Source organism: Myxocyprinus asiaticus, chromosome 31 (assembly GCF_019703515.2).
Source record: "Myxocyprinus asiaticus isolate MX2 ecotype Aquarium Trade chromosome 31, UBuf_Myxa_2, whole genome shotgun sequence".
Taxonomy (NCBI): domain Eukaryota; kingdom Metazoa; phylum Chordata; class Actinopteri; order Cypriniformes; family Catostomidae; genus Myxocyprinus; species Myxocyprinus asiaticus.
In genome coordinates this window covers 26,108,250-26,127,739 of record NC_059374.1, presented here as the reverse complement: position 1 = coordinate 26,127,739, position 19,490 = coordinate 26,108,250, and the positions used below count along the sequence as shown (strand labels likewise).

Genomic DNA, 19,490 nt, shown 5'->3' with positions numbered 1-19,490 from the left:
AGTCCTTGTGTTCCTGCACTTCCTATTGCTTGTTTATATTAAATGATCTGATAAAGCTGTTGGTTCATAAGCCGATGGCAAGGAAGGGTGTGTTTGATGTGAAAAACGATTTCCCTGATTGTTCTAGTTTCTTCATGTTTATCTGGAAAAGTTTGCATCTGTGGTTTCTTTTCAGTGCCCCTAAAGTCAGATCTCCACAAGCCTTTTTCTTCAGTTCTTAAAGAGATAGGTCACCTAAAAATGACAAATCTGTCATCATTTACTCACCCTCTTGTTATTTTAAACTTGTGTGACTTCTCTTTCTTCTGTGGAACACAAAAGGAAATGTTTGGTATAGGGATGTGTCAGGGTGGACGACTAGTCGATTAGTGGGGTCAGTTACTAACATGAAAATATTTAGTGGTGGTGGTTTTAATGGGAGATGCATTTTTTTTTTTTTTTTTTTTTAAGAGTTAAATTAAGAGATGCAACTTATTGGAAAGCTTTTTTTTTTTTTTGCACGCTGATAGCTTGCTGTGCTAAACAGTGAATAACAGTCAGCATGGTTGAACCCTCTGCAAGTCTTTTGGTAAGGCTGTCAAATCTACAGTACTTTTGTGATCCATGCAAGAAAGAAAGTCATATGGTTTAGAACAAAATGAGGGTGAGTAAATGATGACAGTATTTTCATTTTGGGTGAACTATCCCTTTAACTTTTCACCTTTCTGTCCTCATATGTTTAAAAAGTGTCTTTGAATTACGATGAAGATTTGTTTTTTTGATCATGCATTCGTAGATCAAGTGGCTCAAGCAAATACAATGTTTTGCTAAAACAGCATTTATGTGTGCCAAAGTAAATCCGCTGTTTTTGACTGCTGCGTGACTGTTTTTTCCATCTATTTTTGAGGTGTAGGAAAGATTAAAGTTGATGAGGGTGGGGATTATGCCTCGGAATTTACAATGTAAATAATATTAGTCCTCCTTTGGTGATCAGATGGGCTGTTTTTAGTGCACAATAAGATCTTGTTTGTCTTGAACTACATGAGCTTAACACGTTATGGGGAGAAAAAAGTTGGTAGCACTTTATTTTACAGTACTGTTCTACAATTACGTACTATATAATTATAACAACTATAGTAATTACTAGGTACTAACCCAAACCTTAACCCATATTAAGTACATGTAGTTACCTAATACTACTCAGTACTTTCTTGGGTAAATACACTGTAAGGATACTGAAAGTACCTGTACTGTAAAATAAAGTGCAACCAAAAGGTCTTAAGAACATTTTTGTAATGGTAATGTCTAATTGGATATTTGTGATGCTCAATGTTATTTGAAGCCAAATATGGAGAATGTAAGATGTTTTCATTCTGAGCCTGACTGTCCCTAAATGGAGATGTCTGGTTGGTTAGAAGGTGTGGCAAAGATGTATAATCAGAGGAAGCAGCTGAGGGATGTGCTGTGGTTCAGACAGTGTTGGAGTCTAAATGGAGTTGGTGAGAGAACAAATTGGTAGATATGTGCCACGTTGAAGACTGTTGGCTGACTGGCAAGCACATGTGTCTCTTCCTCTCCTTCACGCACTTATTTTATCTCTCCCTCTGAGTGTCTTGTTGTTTACTTTGAATGGCACTTGCATGAAGTCTGGTTTTGCCAACTACTGATCGAGAAATGAAAAGAGCATCTTCTAGTCATCACTTTGTGGTTCATCCAGACCCTTTTGATGGGACTGGGCTTAGTTGTAGAAATTGTGCTCCAGTGTAGAACTTGGCCATTAATGAATTGAATTTGAATTGACATCTGTTTTCATTTAAGTAGGGAGCAGTTATTTCTCTCTCTGGTTTTGTTTTTGCTCAGTGCTGATCTTGGCCATTTAATGCAGTTGTTTTTAAGATCTGTCACAGTTCAGGAGGGTTCCAGGTACCAGCCCTTCACCTTTTGCCCATAGAGGGGGGTGCATTAGAGGTAGCACCAAAGGGTAGACCCCTTTGTGTTTTAAGACTGGATGTCAGGGAATTCCATTATGAGTCCACCAGGTGTCTTGTAAAGCAATTTCAAGGATGCCAGGTGGCTTATTCAAATGTTTTCCCACTCTTCAGAGTTAAAGCAGCACAGAGCGAGCTTGGCACGCAGATATTGGCCGATTTCGAGGAGACTTTTCCAGTCCAGGGGTCAAAGGTATAGCCCTGCAAAGCTGAGATGAACAGATTATTTCTAATCAACTCTTAATAATAATGCATAGATAGTCTCTGTATCACTTGAAAAATGGATGATATACATTTGGTTTGTTATTGACAGAAATCTGGAGGTCCTAGCATCATTCTTAAAGACGCTTGCTTGGTGGCTAATGTCCTGGATCCTCGTATTAAGCAAGAGATCATCAAAAAGTTCATAAGGCAACACCTCTCCGAATACCTAGTGCTCTTCCAAGAGAACCAGGATGTGAGTGTGACCCTGATTTGTGCATCTGTGCATTGGCATGTGGAAAACGTGCTATATCATCTTCCGCATGGTCTGTTCTGCGGTTTTGAATACAGGTGGCATGGCTCGACAAGATAGACCGCCGCTATGCGTGGATCAAGCGTCAGCTAGTGGACTACGAAGAGAAGTATGGCCGTATGTTCCCTGAGGAGTGGTGTATGACTGAACGCATCGCTGTAGAGTTCTGTCATATCACTAGGTACAAACACAGCACCTCACACTAATGCTGCATTCATGTCATTAAAAATTACCACAGTTAAAAGTTCCAGACTAGTAAAAACCATTCTTGTCTCTGTCAAATTAGTAATTACTAAGCATCAAACGTACCTGTATTGTCAGAATTTTATGAAAGCTCTGATTTTGTTGTGGCATCATGTAAAATTGACTTAAATGGTTAAAAGGTATAATTGATTAGAAATCCGGCATGACGGGATTTACATGTGCATTCAGTAAAAAGACTTCAATATTACACTTGTCTAGACTTTAGACAACTCACAACTATGGAATGGTTTAGCAAAAGAATAAATCGTGTACATTATGACATGAATGATTGGATGGGGAGGAACTGGTTACATGCCTGGTATTTCAGCAGCAGTAGTGACAGAGTCTAAAGTAGGCTTTATGTGTGTTTTCTATGGTCAGATTCCTCTCAAGAGAGTCATTACAAAACCCTCAATGCCTGGAAAGAACGTTTGAGGCCCGTTGTAATCCGATCTTAAATATTTATCTTTTTTTTTTACATTTATGTAAGAATGGATTCACCTCACCATCTTCTGCCTATTTAGGCCTAATTTTTCTCACAAAAGGGCACTTTTTCAAGCTGAATATAACTGGATCTGTCTTTTGAAAACAACAGTGTTCCACTGTGGTTTTCTTTAACAGCCAAACCAGGCATCTGCACATACTATAAAAGCACTGACCTGAAGCCTTAGTCCTACTTGGCACGTTAGTTTTCGCTCACTACCGTTTGTCTAATGTCTGTGTTTTGTTTGCTTATCAGAACCGAGCTGGCTAAGCTGATGCGAACCCGTGCCAGGGAGATTGAGGTCAAACTTTTGCTCTTTGCTATTCAGAGGACTACCAATTTCGAGGGGCTGCTTGCTAAACGCTTCTCAGGCTGTACCTTGAACGACGGGCCCGGGGTAAGGCCATTTCACATGGTTGTTCTTAGTTTTGGACCGTGCTGGTTTGAGGACGAGCACAAAAGTGTTTTATTGGGGGTGTGAATGCACTGCTAATCCAGTTTGTTTGGTTTAAACAATGTGATGTTTCTTCTCCTTTGCTTTCTCAGCAGAAAAGACCTGAGATGCCCCTAGAACCCACTAACCCCTTTCTGGAGGATGAGTCTGGGGAGGACAATGTGTCAGAAAAGGATGAAGATTTGGATCGAGTGAGACTCCTTGTCCTCGTTCACACTTGTTCACTGTTTGTTTTCACAAGTTGCACACTACCATACAGCTTTGTTTTATCCTATTGTCAGGACTGAAGTAGACATGCGGAAAGAGTTAAATTCTTTGCATTTAAAGGGGTAGTTCAACCAAAAATTTTAATTCTGTCATCATTTACCCCCCTCATGTTCTTCCAAACCTGGCTTTCTTTCTTATGCGGAACGTAAAAGGAGTTGTTTTAATGAATATTGAGGTCACTTTTTTCATTAGTCTTTTTGTTTTTATTTAGCGCTTTTCACAACATGCGTCATTTCAAAACAGCTTTGCAGAAAATTATGCTGGAACAGAAAATTAAGCTGGAATGTTTTAAAGTCTTCATTGTGCGGTTAGATGAATTTTTTTTTATTGTAGATTATGCCTTAAAATATTATTTGTCTTTACACCTCTAGAGAGCAAGCGACTGTGGCAAGGAACACAAAACTCCAGTTCCCCTTTGGGTAAACAGCATGAATATAATAATAACTGAGTAGATGTTGGTGGCCAATGTTTAAACAAAAGGATTTTGTATACTGTAAATCCATCCTGAATTAACTGCGGAAGTGCACACAGATGCATTGCCCTTTGTTATGGCAGCGGATAGTGATTCACTTTAAAGTTTAAAAAGGAGGGAAAAGTATCATAAAAGTAGTCCATGCAACTCATGCGTCATATTCTAAGTCTTTTGAAGGCTTATGAAAAGTTTTGGTGAGAAACAGCCTGAAATTTAAGTCAAGTCATGTTATTTGTATAGCACTTTTCACAACACACATCGTTGCAATGAAATTGTAATATCTATAAAGTCTTAGTCATCATTGTGTAGTTTGATTAAATGGGATTGTAAATTGTGTATACAAATAAATAATTAAATCATAATTGTATTTAGAGCCCCTGTGAGCAAGCTGAAGTTCCCCTCTGGCTAAACAGCATGAATATAATGGCAATATTAGTTTAAGTCATTTAAAATGTAAGTTTTATTAGTAATTTAAGTCATTTTTAAGTGAAAATCTGTTGCACGTTCCTGAGGACATTAAAAACAATGCAAGTTTTTGCATGAACACGCATTCCACTGTGAACGAGCTCATGCAGTCATGAACACACAACAAATGTCAAGATGTTCGCAGTGTAGGGAAACTCCTTTGCAGCTGATGACCCCATTTGTACCATATGCCGTTTACCCCATCCATCCTCTGATAGAACTTGATACCACATTTGGTACTGTTCCAGTGTGCAATTTACTTTTCTTTCTAATGTTGTTTGATTGGACTTACGTTTGAACTCCGGCCTGGGTCAAGGTCAGACGCATATTCTCTCTAATTGGCGTGTTATGAAAACATTCAAGGCTTGATGTACTTAGAACTCTTTATTTGTGAGTGCATATATCAAACTCTTAAAGTATACATTATGACAGCTTGGCTCTGTCTTTGATCCTTTATTTATTCCATGTAGATTGTTTTCTTTTATCTTTACCTTTCTGAAGATTTTCTCAGTATCATGTGTTGTAAGAAGTTTCTGATGATTTGGGTTCATCAGAAGTTCACCGTTATCACAGTGCAGTTTATGTTGCTGTGTTTTTGCAACGGAATTTCCTTCCACTTTCCCCATCACTCTGGTGCCACTGTACCATATGAAAATGAACCTCTTAAGAAATCCCTGATTGAGCAATGTTTTGCTGTTCACAGCCAAAGAAGCCCAAGGCTCCGGACAACCCATTCCATGGCATTGTGTCCAAGTGCTTTGAGCCTCACCTCTACGTTTACATCGAATCACAGGATAAGTAAGTGAAATGAGCTGGAACATTGTACACAGTAATGTCAGAATGACACATGAAATAAGTCACACAGAAAGTTGCCTATTCATTTAAAAGTAACCATGCTGCTAAAGAGGTTTTATACAGCTCAGCAGATCTGAATTTTTATAGACTCCACAAATCAAAATGAAGCCTTTTTTAGTCCATGTGTGTCTATATGCTACTGTACTCGAACAATGACAAAATACACTTTTAGCAGATTTATGCATTTAAAAGTCTTTCTCTTCTTGTAAAACGGAATAAAAATATTGATGACTTTAGGGTACGTTTACACGACAACTATGTACTAAAAACGGAAACATTTTTCCTTTGCGTTTTCGAAAAGTTTAGCATACAGACGACAACGTTGTCAAAATGATCCCTGTTCACATGGATCTGCGAAAACGACTAAAAACGCTGTATTATGCATGCCAGGCCAGTAGTTGGCGATGTCACTTTGTAAAGAAACACTACGTGCCTGCTCACATAAGCATTCTTCCACAGAGCGGTGAATACAAACAATGAAGATGGCGAGCGCTGGTCGTAGTAGTGATGCAGTAAATCTACACTTTGCTGGAGAAACGTCAATAAACTCAAAATCTTGAGCAGTATAAACACTGTCCTGTAGTCCGCCATTGTTTTTTTAATGTCTCGCGCGTTGTTTTGAAGTACTCGCGCGCATGCCTATAGACTGAACACTTAATACGCGTACGCGTGACGTCATCGTTTTCACAAATTCACGTTTGTGTATGTTTACACGGAGATGATAACGGCATCGTTTTCAAAAACATGCACTTTGCAACCCGTTTTCAAAAGTTTGCATTTTCAGGCCCCAAAACGCCGTCGTCGTGTAAACGAACAGCCAAAACACTTTTTCCGTTTTTAGTTGGAAACGTTGTCATGTAAACAACCCCTTAGGCGTCAAATATTTTATGCTCTGATGTAACTCGTCAACACGGGACAAAAAAACTGTGCTCATCAAGCGATTTCTTGGGGTCTTTAATGGCCCTCACCAACCCCCACGTAAAAAATCAGGGAGACTGATGCTCAGATGGGCTTGGTTTGTGAGCTTCCCTTTCCGGTGCCCCCTTTTCAGTAGTTCCCCTGTGTCTGTATCTCTACCTCACCAGTCGCCACTAGGGATGTAGCGGTTTCAAGGTTTCACAATATACCTCGGTTTTAAAACGACGATTATCATACCGTTGAAATCTTCTCATTGACAGTATTGCATGAAGATAAAGACATATTTTTTTCAGAACTTTTCTAAAATCCAAATCAGTTTAATTAAAACAGAATCTGTGACATTTACACAGCATCACATAAACTTGGCTAGATAAAATAAATCTTTAAATTGCGCCTTCCTTGTTGCATTTGACTGTCACTCAATTTTAAAGGTGACATGCAGGTGTCGCGAGCGCTGTGCATCACGAGCACCTCAGAAGTCCAGCACGAGCGAAGCAGCATGAGTGCATCATACAGACATGTCCGAGTCTGAACCTTTATTTCCACCACCACAGAAGTTGAAGTCCGCTGTCTGGGATTACTTGGCTATGTAAAACACCCACGAGGCACCATCAATGTTGATGGTTACCCAGTCTGTAAAGTTTGCCGCAAAAAAGTATCGGCTCAGGCGGGAAACACTTCAAACCATAAGCACCATCTCCATGAGCACCATCCCACGGAATTTGCTTTGATGAATGTAAGTGGAAATACAGTACACAGGATAATAAATTATAGCCTGTTTCATAAAAACACCAGATTCAGTGTAGTTTTACATGATTTGTAATGACTAGTTAGGCTAAAGTTATGTTTATGCTTTCTGTCACATTCACAAATACAGCAAACGGATTTAAGACCTCGTTCAACTTTATGATGTGCCAACTGTTTGTTGTTTTGCCTAAGTGCAGCGCAACAGTAGGCCAATGTGTTTGATAATACTAATAATAGTACTAAATAATGTTTACAAAATGCATGGATTTTGGTGTTCAGGAAACTGACATTGACAATATGCATGCAAGAAATTGACAGTGAAACTGTGGCAGAAAATGGACAGTATTGGACAAAATGCCAGTAAATAAACTGCACATGAATAATATATTTTCAGTAGGTATTGTAGAGTTGAACTAAATCACAAATGCAACAAATTACTGAATGCATACAAATGCATATTTTAAGTGTTAACCTGGGCAATAATCATTACAAATGATTACAATTCAATTTCATAAATCATAAAATAAGAATAACAAATTATTTGTAGTTATAATCATCTGACTACTGTACATGTTGCCAACATTTTCTTTATTAATGTTGATCTGTTTGTGTTTTTTGTTTTTGTTTTTTTTACCTTGTCGGATTAAGAGTGTCCTGATGTTCAAGATCAAAAGTTAAAGGATTAAAGTTGAAGAAATCCAAAATAAAGTTCAAGAGTTGGTTATAACTGAAATATTTCTATGTGTTTATCTGAAATAGCCTATTTCATAACCAAATATTGAACTGCTTTTAATATTATCAATGCACCTGAATACTGTGAAACTGTAATACCATGGTAATTTTTGTTACGGTTATCATACCGTGAAAATGTCACCGTTATACCCCTAGTTGCCACTAAAGCAAAAATGGTTCCCATTAGCTGTTAACTACAAATGCTGTAGACAACCTGAAAAGGACAGTCTTCTTCTTTACACATCCCTCTTTTCTGTTTCTCTTTCTATTTTACCTCTTTCTTTCTCCCTTGCCTTGCTGTTTCACCCACTGGGATACCAAGAAAAGGGCTTCTTATGTAGGCCATTCGTTGGCCCATGTAACACTGCTGGCACTGCCTTAAGCAGAGTGACCTTTTTGTTAACAGTGGCTTGCTTTATACCACTCCAGACTGACATGTCTGGCATGAGAGTATCCACATTCTTCTTTTGGGTTAGCGTCTATCTGATTACTCAGTGCTGAGAGAGATGGACTATTTACTGTGACCTTATAAAATATCTTCTGTTCAAAGCAAGTTTAACACCACTTTATGATTCCAGTCTCATTCAGATATGTGGTATCATAGCACATATTTCTGGAATACTTCAGATTGGTCAATTATGGCATTCTGCAGTCGATGACCAACAAACTGTATAATTGACCGTTGTCCCAAAAAATTTCCTACATAGCTAGATTCATTAATTCTCCCATAATTAAAGGGATACCCAAAAAAAAAATTCAGCCATCATTTTATCACTCTCTCATGTTGTTCCAAACTCCTAAGACTTTCTTCCATGGAACACAAATACTTTAGGCAGAATGTTAGGGACTGACAGCCTTTCATTGTGTGGAATAGATTCCATCAAAATGAATGGTGACTGAGACTAACATTCTGCCTGACATTTCCTTTTTTGTTTGGAACAACCCCTGTGTTTCCACATGGGTTTGGAACAACATGAGGGTAAGTAAATTACTACAAAATTTTCATTTTTGGGTAAACTATTTCTTTAAGCTCAAGCTATGTCCATATTAATCTGGATAAATTTGAAAATGGTGTTTTTGTTTTCGAAACACTCTTTATCCACACTGCCGTTTCCAAACATTTTCCAAAAGTTACTCGTCCACACTTAAACCCTTAAATCCCCTTACTGGGCATTTAAAAACAAAACAAAAAAACAAGCGTCATTTCCATGTACGGTCTGAAATGCAATTGTAATTGCCTTTTGAAGGAATGCAGTGTGAAGGTTGTACAAAGTAACATTTATCTTTAACAATTTTATCAAAATGAATAGCAGGCCCTACAATGCCGCTACAACATGTGCCGCCATCTTGATTGTTTTGGGTTGTATGGATCACATTACAACATATACGTCATCGTTGTCAAATATCTCCATTTTCCCTGTCCACACTACGCAAAGATGGCATTTTGAAACGTATCCATTTAGAAGAGCGTTTTTGGCAAAAACTTAGCAAAATGAATGCATTTTCAAGCGAAACCTTATTCGTTTGGACGTGGACTTAAATTAATATTTCATGTTCATTTATTTATTTCTTTATTTAGTAGGTAATATGTAATGCTGTCAGTAGGTCATAGTCACAAAATATGCCTCTTCAAGTTATGCAGTTTTGGCTCTTTTGAAAAACGAATCTTGATGTTTATGTGTTGACAACCCTATCACTAATGTTATTGTTTCTTGTCTTAGGAATCTCGGAGAGCTGATTGAGCGCTTTGTTGCTGATTTCCGGGCTCAGGGTCCTCCTAAATCGGGCACAGATGAGGGTGGTGCTGTGCTGCCCAGCTGTGCAGATCTCTTTGTGTATTACAAGAAGTGCATGGTCCAGTGCTCCCAACTCAGCACTGGAGAACCAATGATTGCACTGACCACCATCTTCCAAAAGTATCTGCGCGAGTATGCTTGGAAGATCCTGTCTGGGAATCTGCCCAAGTGAGTAGAAGGCTCTCACATTGCTTTTCTCTGTGTATTCCTTGTTATGTTTGGATTTTTGGTAGTTCACCCAAAAATTACAAATTTTTGTGTTGTTCCAAACTCGTAGGTCTTTCTTCCGTGGAACACAAAAGGAGATGTTAGTTAAGATGAGAGCCTCTGTCACCATTCATTTTCATTGCATCTTTTTTCCATAAAATAAAAGTGAGGGCTGACTGAGGCTGTCAGTTCCTTTACATTCTTCCATTGAAGAAAGAAATTCATACATGCTTGGAACAACAGAATTTTTACTATCCCTTTAAAACTGTGGTGATGCTGGAGAGGCAAGAGAGTGGTCATCTCTGTATGGTCACATTTATGTAGTTTCTCTGTGCTGTTCTTCAAAGGAAGAAACATCCTCACCCATTGCCTTGTGTGGTTTACCCTGTATTGTCTTTGGGAGATTAAAAAAGGGGGCTTTGTTTTGGAGACCTGTCTTGTGGTTTCCATGCAGTCTTTCTTGTGTTTCTTTCAGCAGGGAGGGTGGTGTTAGGCCAGAGGGTGAGTTAGGGTGCTTTGGTAACCAAGTTTGTGTGTGTTTTGTGCATGTTTGCATGCAGAACCAGCACCAGTAGTGGTGGTCTGACCATCAGTAGTCTGCTTAAGGAGAAAGAGGGATCAGAAGTGGCCAAGTTCACGACGGAAGAGCTCTGTCTTATCTGCAGCATCCTCAGCACAGCCGAATACTGCTTGGCTACCACACAGCAGGTTCCCACAATCACACACCATAAACCCATCACTAATATCTCACAAACCTATGGGTTTTTTTTTAAACTGTGCAAATGTCCTGTCTTTTGTTCACAGCTGGAGGAGAAACTTAAAGAGAAGGTAGAAAAGTCCCTCATGGAGAGAATCAACTTAACTGGAGAGATGGACACCTTTAGCACGTAAATATCAGTCACACCTTAAAGACCCAATTAAATCAGTTGACAAGCGCAGCTTTCTTGTGTTGACATGTTTTCTATTGAAACAGAAAGTCTGGATGTATTGAAGGAATCGTCCCCTTTTTTTAAAGATCCAATAGGCTTTAGTTACGTCACACCCATGAACCATGATTTGCCACATGCTAGTCGGTGACTGGATGTATTAGGTGGAGGAACATTCTCATTCTAGAGAGCATTTGATTGGACAAAAGTATATGTAGTGCAGGATGAGTCATCAATATTTTGGTCAATTTTCCCAGAAGTCCAAGACGGTAATTGTTTTTATTGCATATATGTGCTAAAAGTTAATTTAGTCAACTTTTAGGAGTACACCAGCTTATAGTTGGCTTCAAGCTAAAATACATAAAACAAAAGCCACAAAACTACCATTTTGATTTTAATGAGGTCTCTAATCATGAACTAACCTGACCTTCAAGGCTAAGTAAAAACATATTTGCTGAAGGAAGTTAGTTTGTCATGACTGGTCTGCTTGTAATTTTCACATGACTATCTCTGTTTGGCAGGGTTATCTCCAATAGTATCCAGCTCTTGGTTCAGGACCTGGATTCAGCATGTGACCCAGCGCTCACAGCTTTGAGCAAGGTAACCTGCATAAACTTTAGAACTGCCCCGAAGAGGAGCACATGCTTTCCTGTTACACTGTTAAAAAGCTTTAATTGTTTGAGAATGTGTCTTTAAAATGTGTGTGCTTTTAACCAAATCATTGTGCCTTTTTTAGCCTTGAACTTGATTTTGTGTGTGGTGTATGTTTGTACAGATGCCGTGGCAGAGTGTGGAACATGTGGGAGACCAAAGCCCGTATGTGACCTCTGTAATCATGCACATCAAACAGAATGTGCCCATCATCAGAGACAACTTGGCCTCCACACGCAAATACTTCACCCAGTTCTGCATTAAGTTCACCAAGTCAGTACTTCAGTTAGTCATTCAACACCACAACAAACCCAAAGGCTCTTTTATAACCCACAGTATTTTCATACCTCTGATTTGAAACCCTACTGACCATTTTAATTTCATCTATTTGTTTCAGCTCCTTCATTCCAAAGTTCATCAACCACCTCTTCAGGTGTAAGCCCATCAGCATGGTTGGAGCAGAGCAGGTAGGTGTAGATTCAGACTGGAAATGGACTGGGTTTTACAGACATGACCCTATATGGCTAGAGTAACTCCAGTACACTTTGTTTCCACAAAGCTTTGTAATAAAGATGCAGTTCATTAGTGGGTTCAAAAAATGTATTTTCCTTTTCCTGAATAGCTTCTACTGGACACACATTCACTCAAGACTGTTCTGCTAGACCTCCCTTCCATCGGCTCCCAGGTGGTCCGTAAAGCCCCGGCGAGCTACACCAAAATAGTGGTTAAAGGAATGACTCGAGCTGAGATGATCCTCAAGGTGGGAACCTCTTACATGGATTCACAGCCCTTAAACATTTAAGAATTCACAAAATTTTCAATTTTAAACAGGCTTCCCCCTTGATAAGCTCACTACAGGGAAGTCTTTAATGATAAGCTGCTCATAAAGCTTGGTGTGGCGCAGTGCTTGTTTGGAGTTATTTACCAAGATTTGCGCATCTTGTTTAATGAGCTTTCTTTAAGAGACAGAAAGTGCTCACATGCCTTGGCTTTCCTGCCTGAAGCCTGTATGCTGCTGAGGGAAGATTATTCTAAAGAAAAAAAAATAACGTTAAATAAGGCACATACACTCACTGAGCACTTTGTTAGGAACACCTGTACACCTGCTTATTCATGCGATTATCTAATCAGCCAATTGTGTGGCTGCAGTGCATAAAATCATGCAGATAGGGGTCTGGAGCCCAATTGTGGGCTACAACAACAGAAGACCACGTCGGGCACTTTATTAGGACTATAATAAAGTTCCTAATAAGGTGCTCAGTGAGTGTATAATGAAAGTAAAAAGAATAAAAGAATACCAAAAAGAGAGTTGACATGACTTTGAGTTTTCATCATTGTCCTCTGTTTTTGAACAAGCTGTCATGTTATCCTGCCCTCAGTCAGACGTACAGAGAAGATGCGATGGAATATGTGCCTCTAAACAAATAGCTGCTTCATTTTTAAAGTGCTATAGTAGCAGAACTGCGGCCAAAAAACATGCTCGCTCTGGTCCAGTTATGCAAAAGTCCACTCTCATATCTGTTCCGCAAGTGCTGTTGAACTTGCGCCGGCCCGGAACCGCTGTCACATCCATGAGTGATTTTGGATAGTCCACTTTAATGCAATCTCATGCATGAGGCAATGCAGTGGTTGGATGGAAGTGTTTCTTCTTATGAATAATGTTGAGAAATGCTCAGACTCTAATGACATAGACACATACTCTCTAACCAATCACATCTCAGACTTTATGCATATACCTCAAATTTTGTGAGGTTACTTTTATGATTGGCTAACTTCCATGTACTGCTTAATTCACACAAGTCAGGCCAAGTTGCTTAATACTTAATAGCCGTTGATCTTGTAAACTTGGGTGATTATATGTGCTTATGGTTGTGACATTAAAAACATAATGATTTTGGCATTTGGCATTTTGGCAGCATGTGGAACACTGAAGTATACTTTGGCCTTAAGTTTTCACGAATAATCTGTGTGGATTACGGAGGGAGCTTTGCGTTTTCAACGTGAGAGTGTGTCTATATAGTACAACATGCTCAAACTGTTAGGAATATCCTTGGGCCGGATTCACTAATAACATTTTAAAGAAAAAAATTAGTTCTTAAAGTTTGTGAGAACATTCTTAAGAAGGCTTTTCAAGAATACAAAATATTCTTAACTTAAAATAGTAGTTTTTTTAATACGGATTTTATTCTTAAGAATGTTTTATTCATGAGGTCCCACGTGATGCCATGCGAAGGGCAGATGTGTGAGAGACAGCTCTGCACACTTTGCTAATTTTAAAAATTATTTTCATGATATAATCCGGTGAAATTCGATTACACATTTGCTGTTTGAGGTAAACATGGCAAAGAAGTCAAAATCATCGGGCTCTGGAGACATTAAAAGACACTTACGGGTTCAAGATGAAAGCCCAGACAGGCCTGTGGACCGGGGACTCGATTTGGATGGTGCGGCGGGAGAAGAAATCCAGCATCAACTGTCCAACGTGTCGGTGATGTTGACGAAGGTACTTGCGGACTTGGAGGATCTCGCTGTAATAAGTCAGTCGATTATGGCGATGGAAAAAAAATTCTCTGAGTTTGTCACAAGAGTGACAGAAGTTTAGAGACGGATCGATTATCTGGAGTCATCAGAGAGGGAATTAGCCGCTAATCCGCCCGCGACCAAAGTTGATTTGGAACGTGTTCTTGAAAAGCTTGAAGATCTTGAGAATAGAAGCCGCAGGAATAACATTCAAATTGTTGGAATTCCTGAGCATGAGGAGGGCAGAGATATGGTGAAATTCCTAGACGAGCTTTTCCCGAGTCTGCTCGACATAACAGGCCATAAACTGGAAATAGAGTGAGCTCACAGAGTCCCTGCTCACAGATCCGCTGAGGGAGAAAGGCCCTGATCGATTCTGGCCAGATTTTTTAGATCATCCGATAAAGATCTTGTGTTGTGCCAGGCGAGGAGCAAAGGAAAGCTTTCTTGGAGGAATCACAATATTTTCTTGTTTCCGGACTTTGCGAACTCGACAAGAGTGAAACGCGATCGGTTCAAGGAATGCAAGAAACTCTTACATCAGCTCTGATGTTCCCTGCCAAACTGAGAATAAACACCAAGGACGGCTGGAAAGTATTTATATGTCCCAATCAGGCAATGTCTTTTATAGAAACAATGGGTGAATTACCATTAGGTGTTTCTCTTGTGAGTGGATTGACTCATTGTACATACTCTGGCTTTCGGAGGAAGCTGGGCGCTATTTTTATTTCTTTTTGCATTGGCTCCCCAAGCGGCTGGAGTTTGTTTTGTTTTGTGGATTAACACTTTTCCTTAAAGAAACTTTTGCATTGACGGAAGATCACTTTTACAATGAAGATCCCGGCTTCCAGATTGAGAATAGACATTACGGATGACCGCAAAATATCTACATGCCCACACAAAGGATGTCTTTTATAAAGTTGATGGGCTGTGTAAGTCATGGGATATACTTTTATGCGGCCTCCGAGTGAATTGACTCTTGACCATCCGAGGAACCGGGATGCATGTTTCGTTACTTTTTCTGCTGGTTCCGCCTAGCGGTTGGACCTTGTTTTGTTAAATAACACTACTTCAGGACAGATATGGATGAATCTGTCAGTCCCTTGTGCTTATGCCTCCTGTTGGCTGGAGTATGATTTGTGGAATATTTTCGTGGGACATTGGAATGATTATGTCATCTGCTGCACTCATCAGCTGGCTCACTGAAGATTCATTTGTCTGACCGAGGAAACTGAACGGCTTTATATCGGCTGGAATTTGTTTTGTGAAGGAACACACCTTCAAGACAGTTCTGTGAATGAGTCTACATGTTCTCTGTGATCTGCCTATTGGCTGGGTTTTGTTTTACAAAATATTTGATGTTATGTAATTTTGCCTTACAAATTTGTGAGGCAAAATTGAGCAATCCGATGGCAAAGTTGTCGCGGGGGCTTTCGTAGGCGTACATGGACTCTTTGAGTTTAAAGGGATTGACGCCGGTTGGTGCTTTCGTGCACGGGGTTAATGCGCACATTTTTATTTTTTCTGCTTGTTTTGTTCAGGGGGAAGTTTGGGGTTTTATTGTTGCATTAATGTTGAAATGTGGTCTTCTTAATTTTGTTTTTGGCACACAATTTATTTTTTCTATTATATACAAATGTCAAATGTTAATATGAGTGTACTATCTCTCTCCACATGGAATGTGAATGGGTTGGGGCACCCCATAAAAAGAAAGACGGTTATTTCTTTTCTTAAACGTAAGAAATATGATATAGTGTTTCTTCAAGAAATGCATCTTTCCCCGCAGGAAGCTGAAAAATTTGTGAAGATATGGGGTGGACATGTTTTCTTTAGTGTTGGCTCAAGTAAGAGCAAGGGAGTCATTATATTGATAAATAAACATCTACAATTCAAATGTCTCAAACAGGTTAAAGATAAATTAGGGAGAGTCATTATTGTTTTAGCTGAAATTCAAGGGCAAAGTCTGATTTTGGCTAATATTTATGCACCTAATGCTGATAATCAGGGCTTTTTTATAGATCTTGAAGGGATATTGCAAACCGCTGGCACCCCTCATGATATAATATTGGGAGGAGACTTTAATCTTTTGATGGACTCCTTGATCATAGTGAAGCAAAAGTGTGTAAGCCCCCTAGAGCAACATTGACGTTTCACAGGATGTGTAAAAATCTTGGTCTTACAGATATTTGGAGACTTTTGAACCCATCTGTAGGGACTATATATTTTTTTCATCAGTCCATAAGATTTATTCTAGAATAGATTTTTTTTATTTTTTATATCCAAATCACTCATTTCATCTGTTGTTGATTGTTCAATTGGAAACATCTTAGTCTCAGATCATGCCCTGGTGAGTTTATAGGTGTTGCCACATATAGAGAAAAATAAATCATATAGTTGGCACCTTAATTTATCCCTTTTGCAAAATCCTGATTTCCAACAAATGTTAAAGACTGAAATCAATGTTTATATGGAGACCAACTGGTCCTCAGTATCCTCTGTGGGCGTGACTTGGGAGGCAATTAAGGCAGTTCTTAGGGGCCGGATCATACAGTATGCCTCATTCATAAAAAAATCCAAAGCACGAGAACTTGTGGAGTTGGAAGGGAATATTAAAAGTGTAGAGGCAGAGCTGAAGCACCATATGTCATCTGATGGCCTCAGAGAATTGACCCGATTGAAATATAGATATAATACTATTTTGTTTTGGTTATTCAGGGCAAGACAGTCATACTTTGAGTCGGGGGACAAAGCAGGGAAGCTTTTGGCTAGATATATAAAGCAGAGAGAGTCTCTTTCTACCATTCCCTCGGAATGAATTTTTACCTCGGCCATTGATATTAATAATGCCTTTAAAGAGTTCTATCTTGATCTCTGTAGTTCCACGTCTTCGTCTACTGATGAAGATATTACAAACTTTGTGGAACCATTAGATCTTCCTAAACTGACGACTGAGCAAATAAACTCTCATCCAACCATGACACAAGCCCGGATCAGTCTGATTCTTAAAAAGGACAAAGATCCAACCAAGTGTAAAAGTTACCATCCAATCTCCCTGATCCAACTAGATGTAAAAATTTTGTCAAACATTTTGGCTAACCGATTAAGTAAGGTTATGACATTTCTTATACGTATAGATCAGGTGGGGTTTATTCGGGGCCGCAGCTCTTCTGATAACATAAGGCGTCTCATCAATATCATGTGGTCAGTAGCGAATGATCAGTCTCCGGTCGCTGCCATCTCACTTGACTTGATTGTTCTGTCTTGCCCTGGAACCATTAGCAGCCGCGATAAGAAAAGAGGATGATTTTCCAAGGGTGGTGGCGGGAGGTGTGCCGCATAAGCTTCTGCTTTACGCAGATGATATTTTATTATTTGTCTCTGAACATACTAGATCTATGCCTTGCCTCCACAGAATTATTAATTCCTTTTCCAAGTTCTCAGGATACAAAGTCAATTGGTCTAAATCCGAAGCTTTGGCTCTGACAGCGTACTGTCCAGTAACGGCTTTCCAGCCGGGCACCTTCCAGTGGCCCAAACAGGGCATAAAGTATTTGGGGATTATATTCCCAGCAAATTTGTCTGATTTAGTTAGAGTTAATTTTAACCCTTTAATAAAAAGACCTCAGTTTTATAGGTATTTACAACTGCGCCACCCGCTTTGTACTGTTTTTGAGAGTAGCACACCCACCCCTAGGGACGCAGATGCTTTGGGAGAGGTGATGCAGCTTTTGGAAAAGGTCATGAGGCATCAGTGTACTACTCCCTGTTAATTCAGAGTCTGGGGGACAGAGTAATGTTGATTTTTATATATATATATATATATATATATATATATATATATATATATATATATATATATATATATATGTGTGTGTGTGTGTGTGTATGTGTGTATGTTTTGCATTTCATTGTTATTGTATGATTTAATAAAAAAAATTAATTACAAAAAAAAAGAATGTTTTATTCATGAATCCGGCCCCTGTTTATCATAATACATCCCTTTTAATATTATGGGTAGACAGAGGCCCCAGATGCATAGTTGAGCTTTGTATTGTAGAATGGAATGTAGTAGATGATGGCGTGTGCCTCAGTGATTCTTCCTCTCCCTGATCCCCCAGCCCAACCTTTTTCTCCCTGACCCCTATCTCCAGCCCTACCCTTGCTCCCCAGGCTTTTATGAGGCTCTCCGGGGCTTTCCTGCTCCAGGTCTTTTAACTGCCTGGAATTCAGCCTTAATCCACCTAATGTTCAAACTGGGATCAGCTGTAATTATGCAAGATCATGCAAAGGCCATTTACAATGAGAAAGCACGCTACAGGAAAACAGTGGCCAGTCTCTGTATCACCTCAGGAGACTAGGACAGCCTGATTTATGGTGATCATTGAGCCATAAAGTCTTATTGACTGAATTTTTCTATTTTTTTCTCTCGCTAAATAAGCCCTCATTGATCTTTATGACAACATCATTAGCTGAGTTTGACAATACGATGGTAGAGATGCAGTGATGTATCGGCCAAACATTGATATCGGCTGTTAAAAGCAATTCTCTGCACTCTGACATTGATTGTTTAAAAACAACCGATGATCAGCACCGATTATTTTCTGTCAAAAGGGGGTGGAAAAATGTCAGACAATTAGCCTACAACTTTTGCTGTGTGTGAAAGAAAATGTCTCTTGTGTAGAATTACTTGGAATTGGGTTAAAATGACAGCAGAGTTTGAATTTGTAAGCTTTGCACTGCTAGAATTTCATTAGGTGGAACTACCGTTAAAACTTTTAATGCAACTAATTTGATTACTTTCGAAGTTGCATAATTCATTCTCAGTGATTTGGAACAAGGTAGCATAAAAAAGCAGAACCACCAAACTATTGTTATCGGCAGATATTCTAAATAATCGGATATTGGATCGGCACACAAATTTTGTATAAGTGCATCCCTACACAATGGAAAAGTATTGATGAACACACGACCAGTGACCTAGAATGTGTTTACATGCATTCCCTTTTTTTCATGGACAGTTAAAGCTGGCCTTGATTTTGACATGTGTTCAGTGGGTCTTTAAAATCTGGTTAGCATTTAATGATTGGCTTTGTAGGGCTCCAGGTGCCTCTCAGGTAATTACTTCCATCTTCATCAGCATTTTGCTGTGCAGTTCAGAGAAGTAGACCAACTATACAGAAAGTATTCAGACCCCTTCATTTTTATTTATTTTTTTATTGTAATAATGTTACTATTATTATGTTAAAATGCTTTAAATTATTTTATTTATTTT

General features: G+C 39.1%; 2 protein-coding genes across 9 annotated transcripts in view; one reads left to right on the top strand and one right to left on the bottom strand.

Moving 5' to 3' along the window:
- slc35f2l (info solute carrier family 35 member F2, like) overlaps positions 1-19,490 on the bottom strand; it is an 85,357-nt gene that overhangs the window by 30,080 nt on the left and 35,787 nt on the right. The window lies entirely within an intron of this gene.
- The window catches only part of LOC127422023 (vacuolar protein sorting-associated protein 53 homolog), a 49,326-nt gene that overhangs the window by 24,162 nt on the left and 5,674 nt on the right, over positions 1-19,490 (top strand). For 2 of the 3 annotated variants that reach the window (XM_051665337.1, XM_051665339.1), the window contains exons 8-20: positions 2,082-2,160; positions 2,281-2,424; positions 2,520-2,662; positions 3,464-3,605; positions 3,755-3,853; positions 5,570-5,664; positions 9,840-10,082; positions 10,682-10,829; positions 10,926-11,008; positions 11,569-11,647; positions 11,823-11,971; positions 12,096-12,165; positions 12,321-12,458. In XM_051665337.1, coding sequence (XP_051521297.1) covers positions 2,082-2,160; positions 2,281-2,424; positions 2,520-2,662; positions 3,464-3,605; positions 3,755-3,853; positions 5,570-5,664; positions 9,840-10,082; positions 10,682-10,829; positions 10,926-11,008; positions 11,569-11,647; positions 11,823-11,971; positions 12,096-12,165; positions 12,321-12,458 — 1,612 coding nt within the window. The remainder of the gene's footprint in view (positions 1-2,081; positions 2,161-2,280; positions 2,425-2,519; positions 2,663-3,463; positions 3,606-3,754; positions 3,854-5,569; positions 5,665-9,839; positions 10,083-10,681; positions 10,830-10,925; positions 11,009-11,568; positions 11,648-11,822; positions 11,972-12,095; positions 12,166-12,320; positions 12,459-19,490) is intronic. The other variant, XM_051665338.1, reaches the window with a different exon arrangement.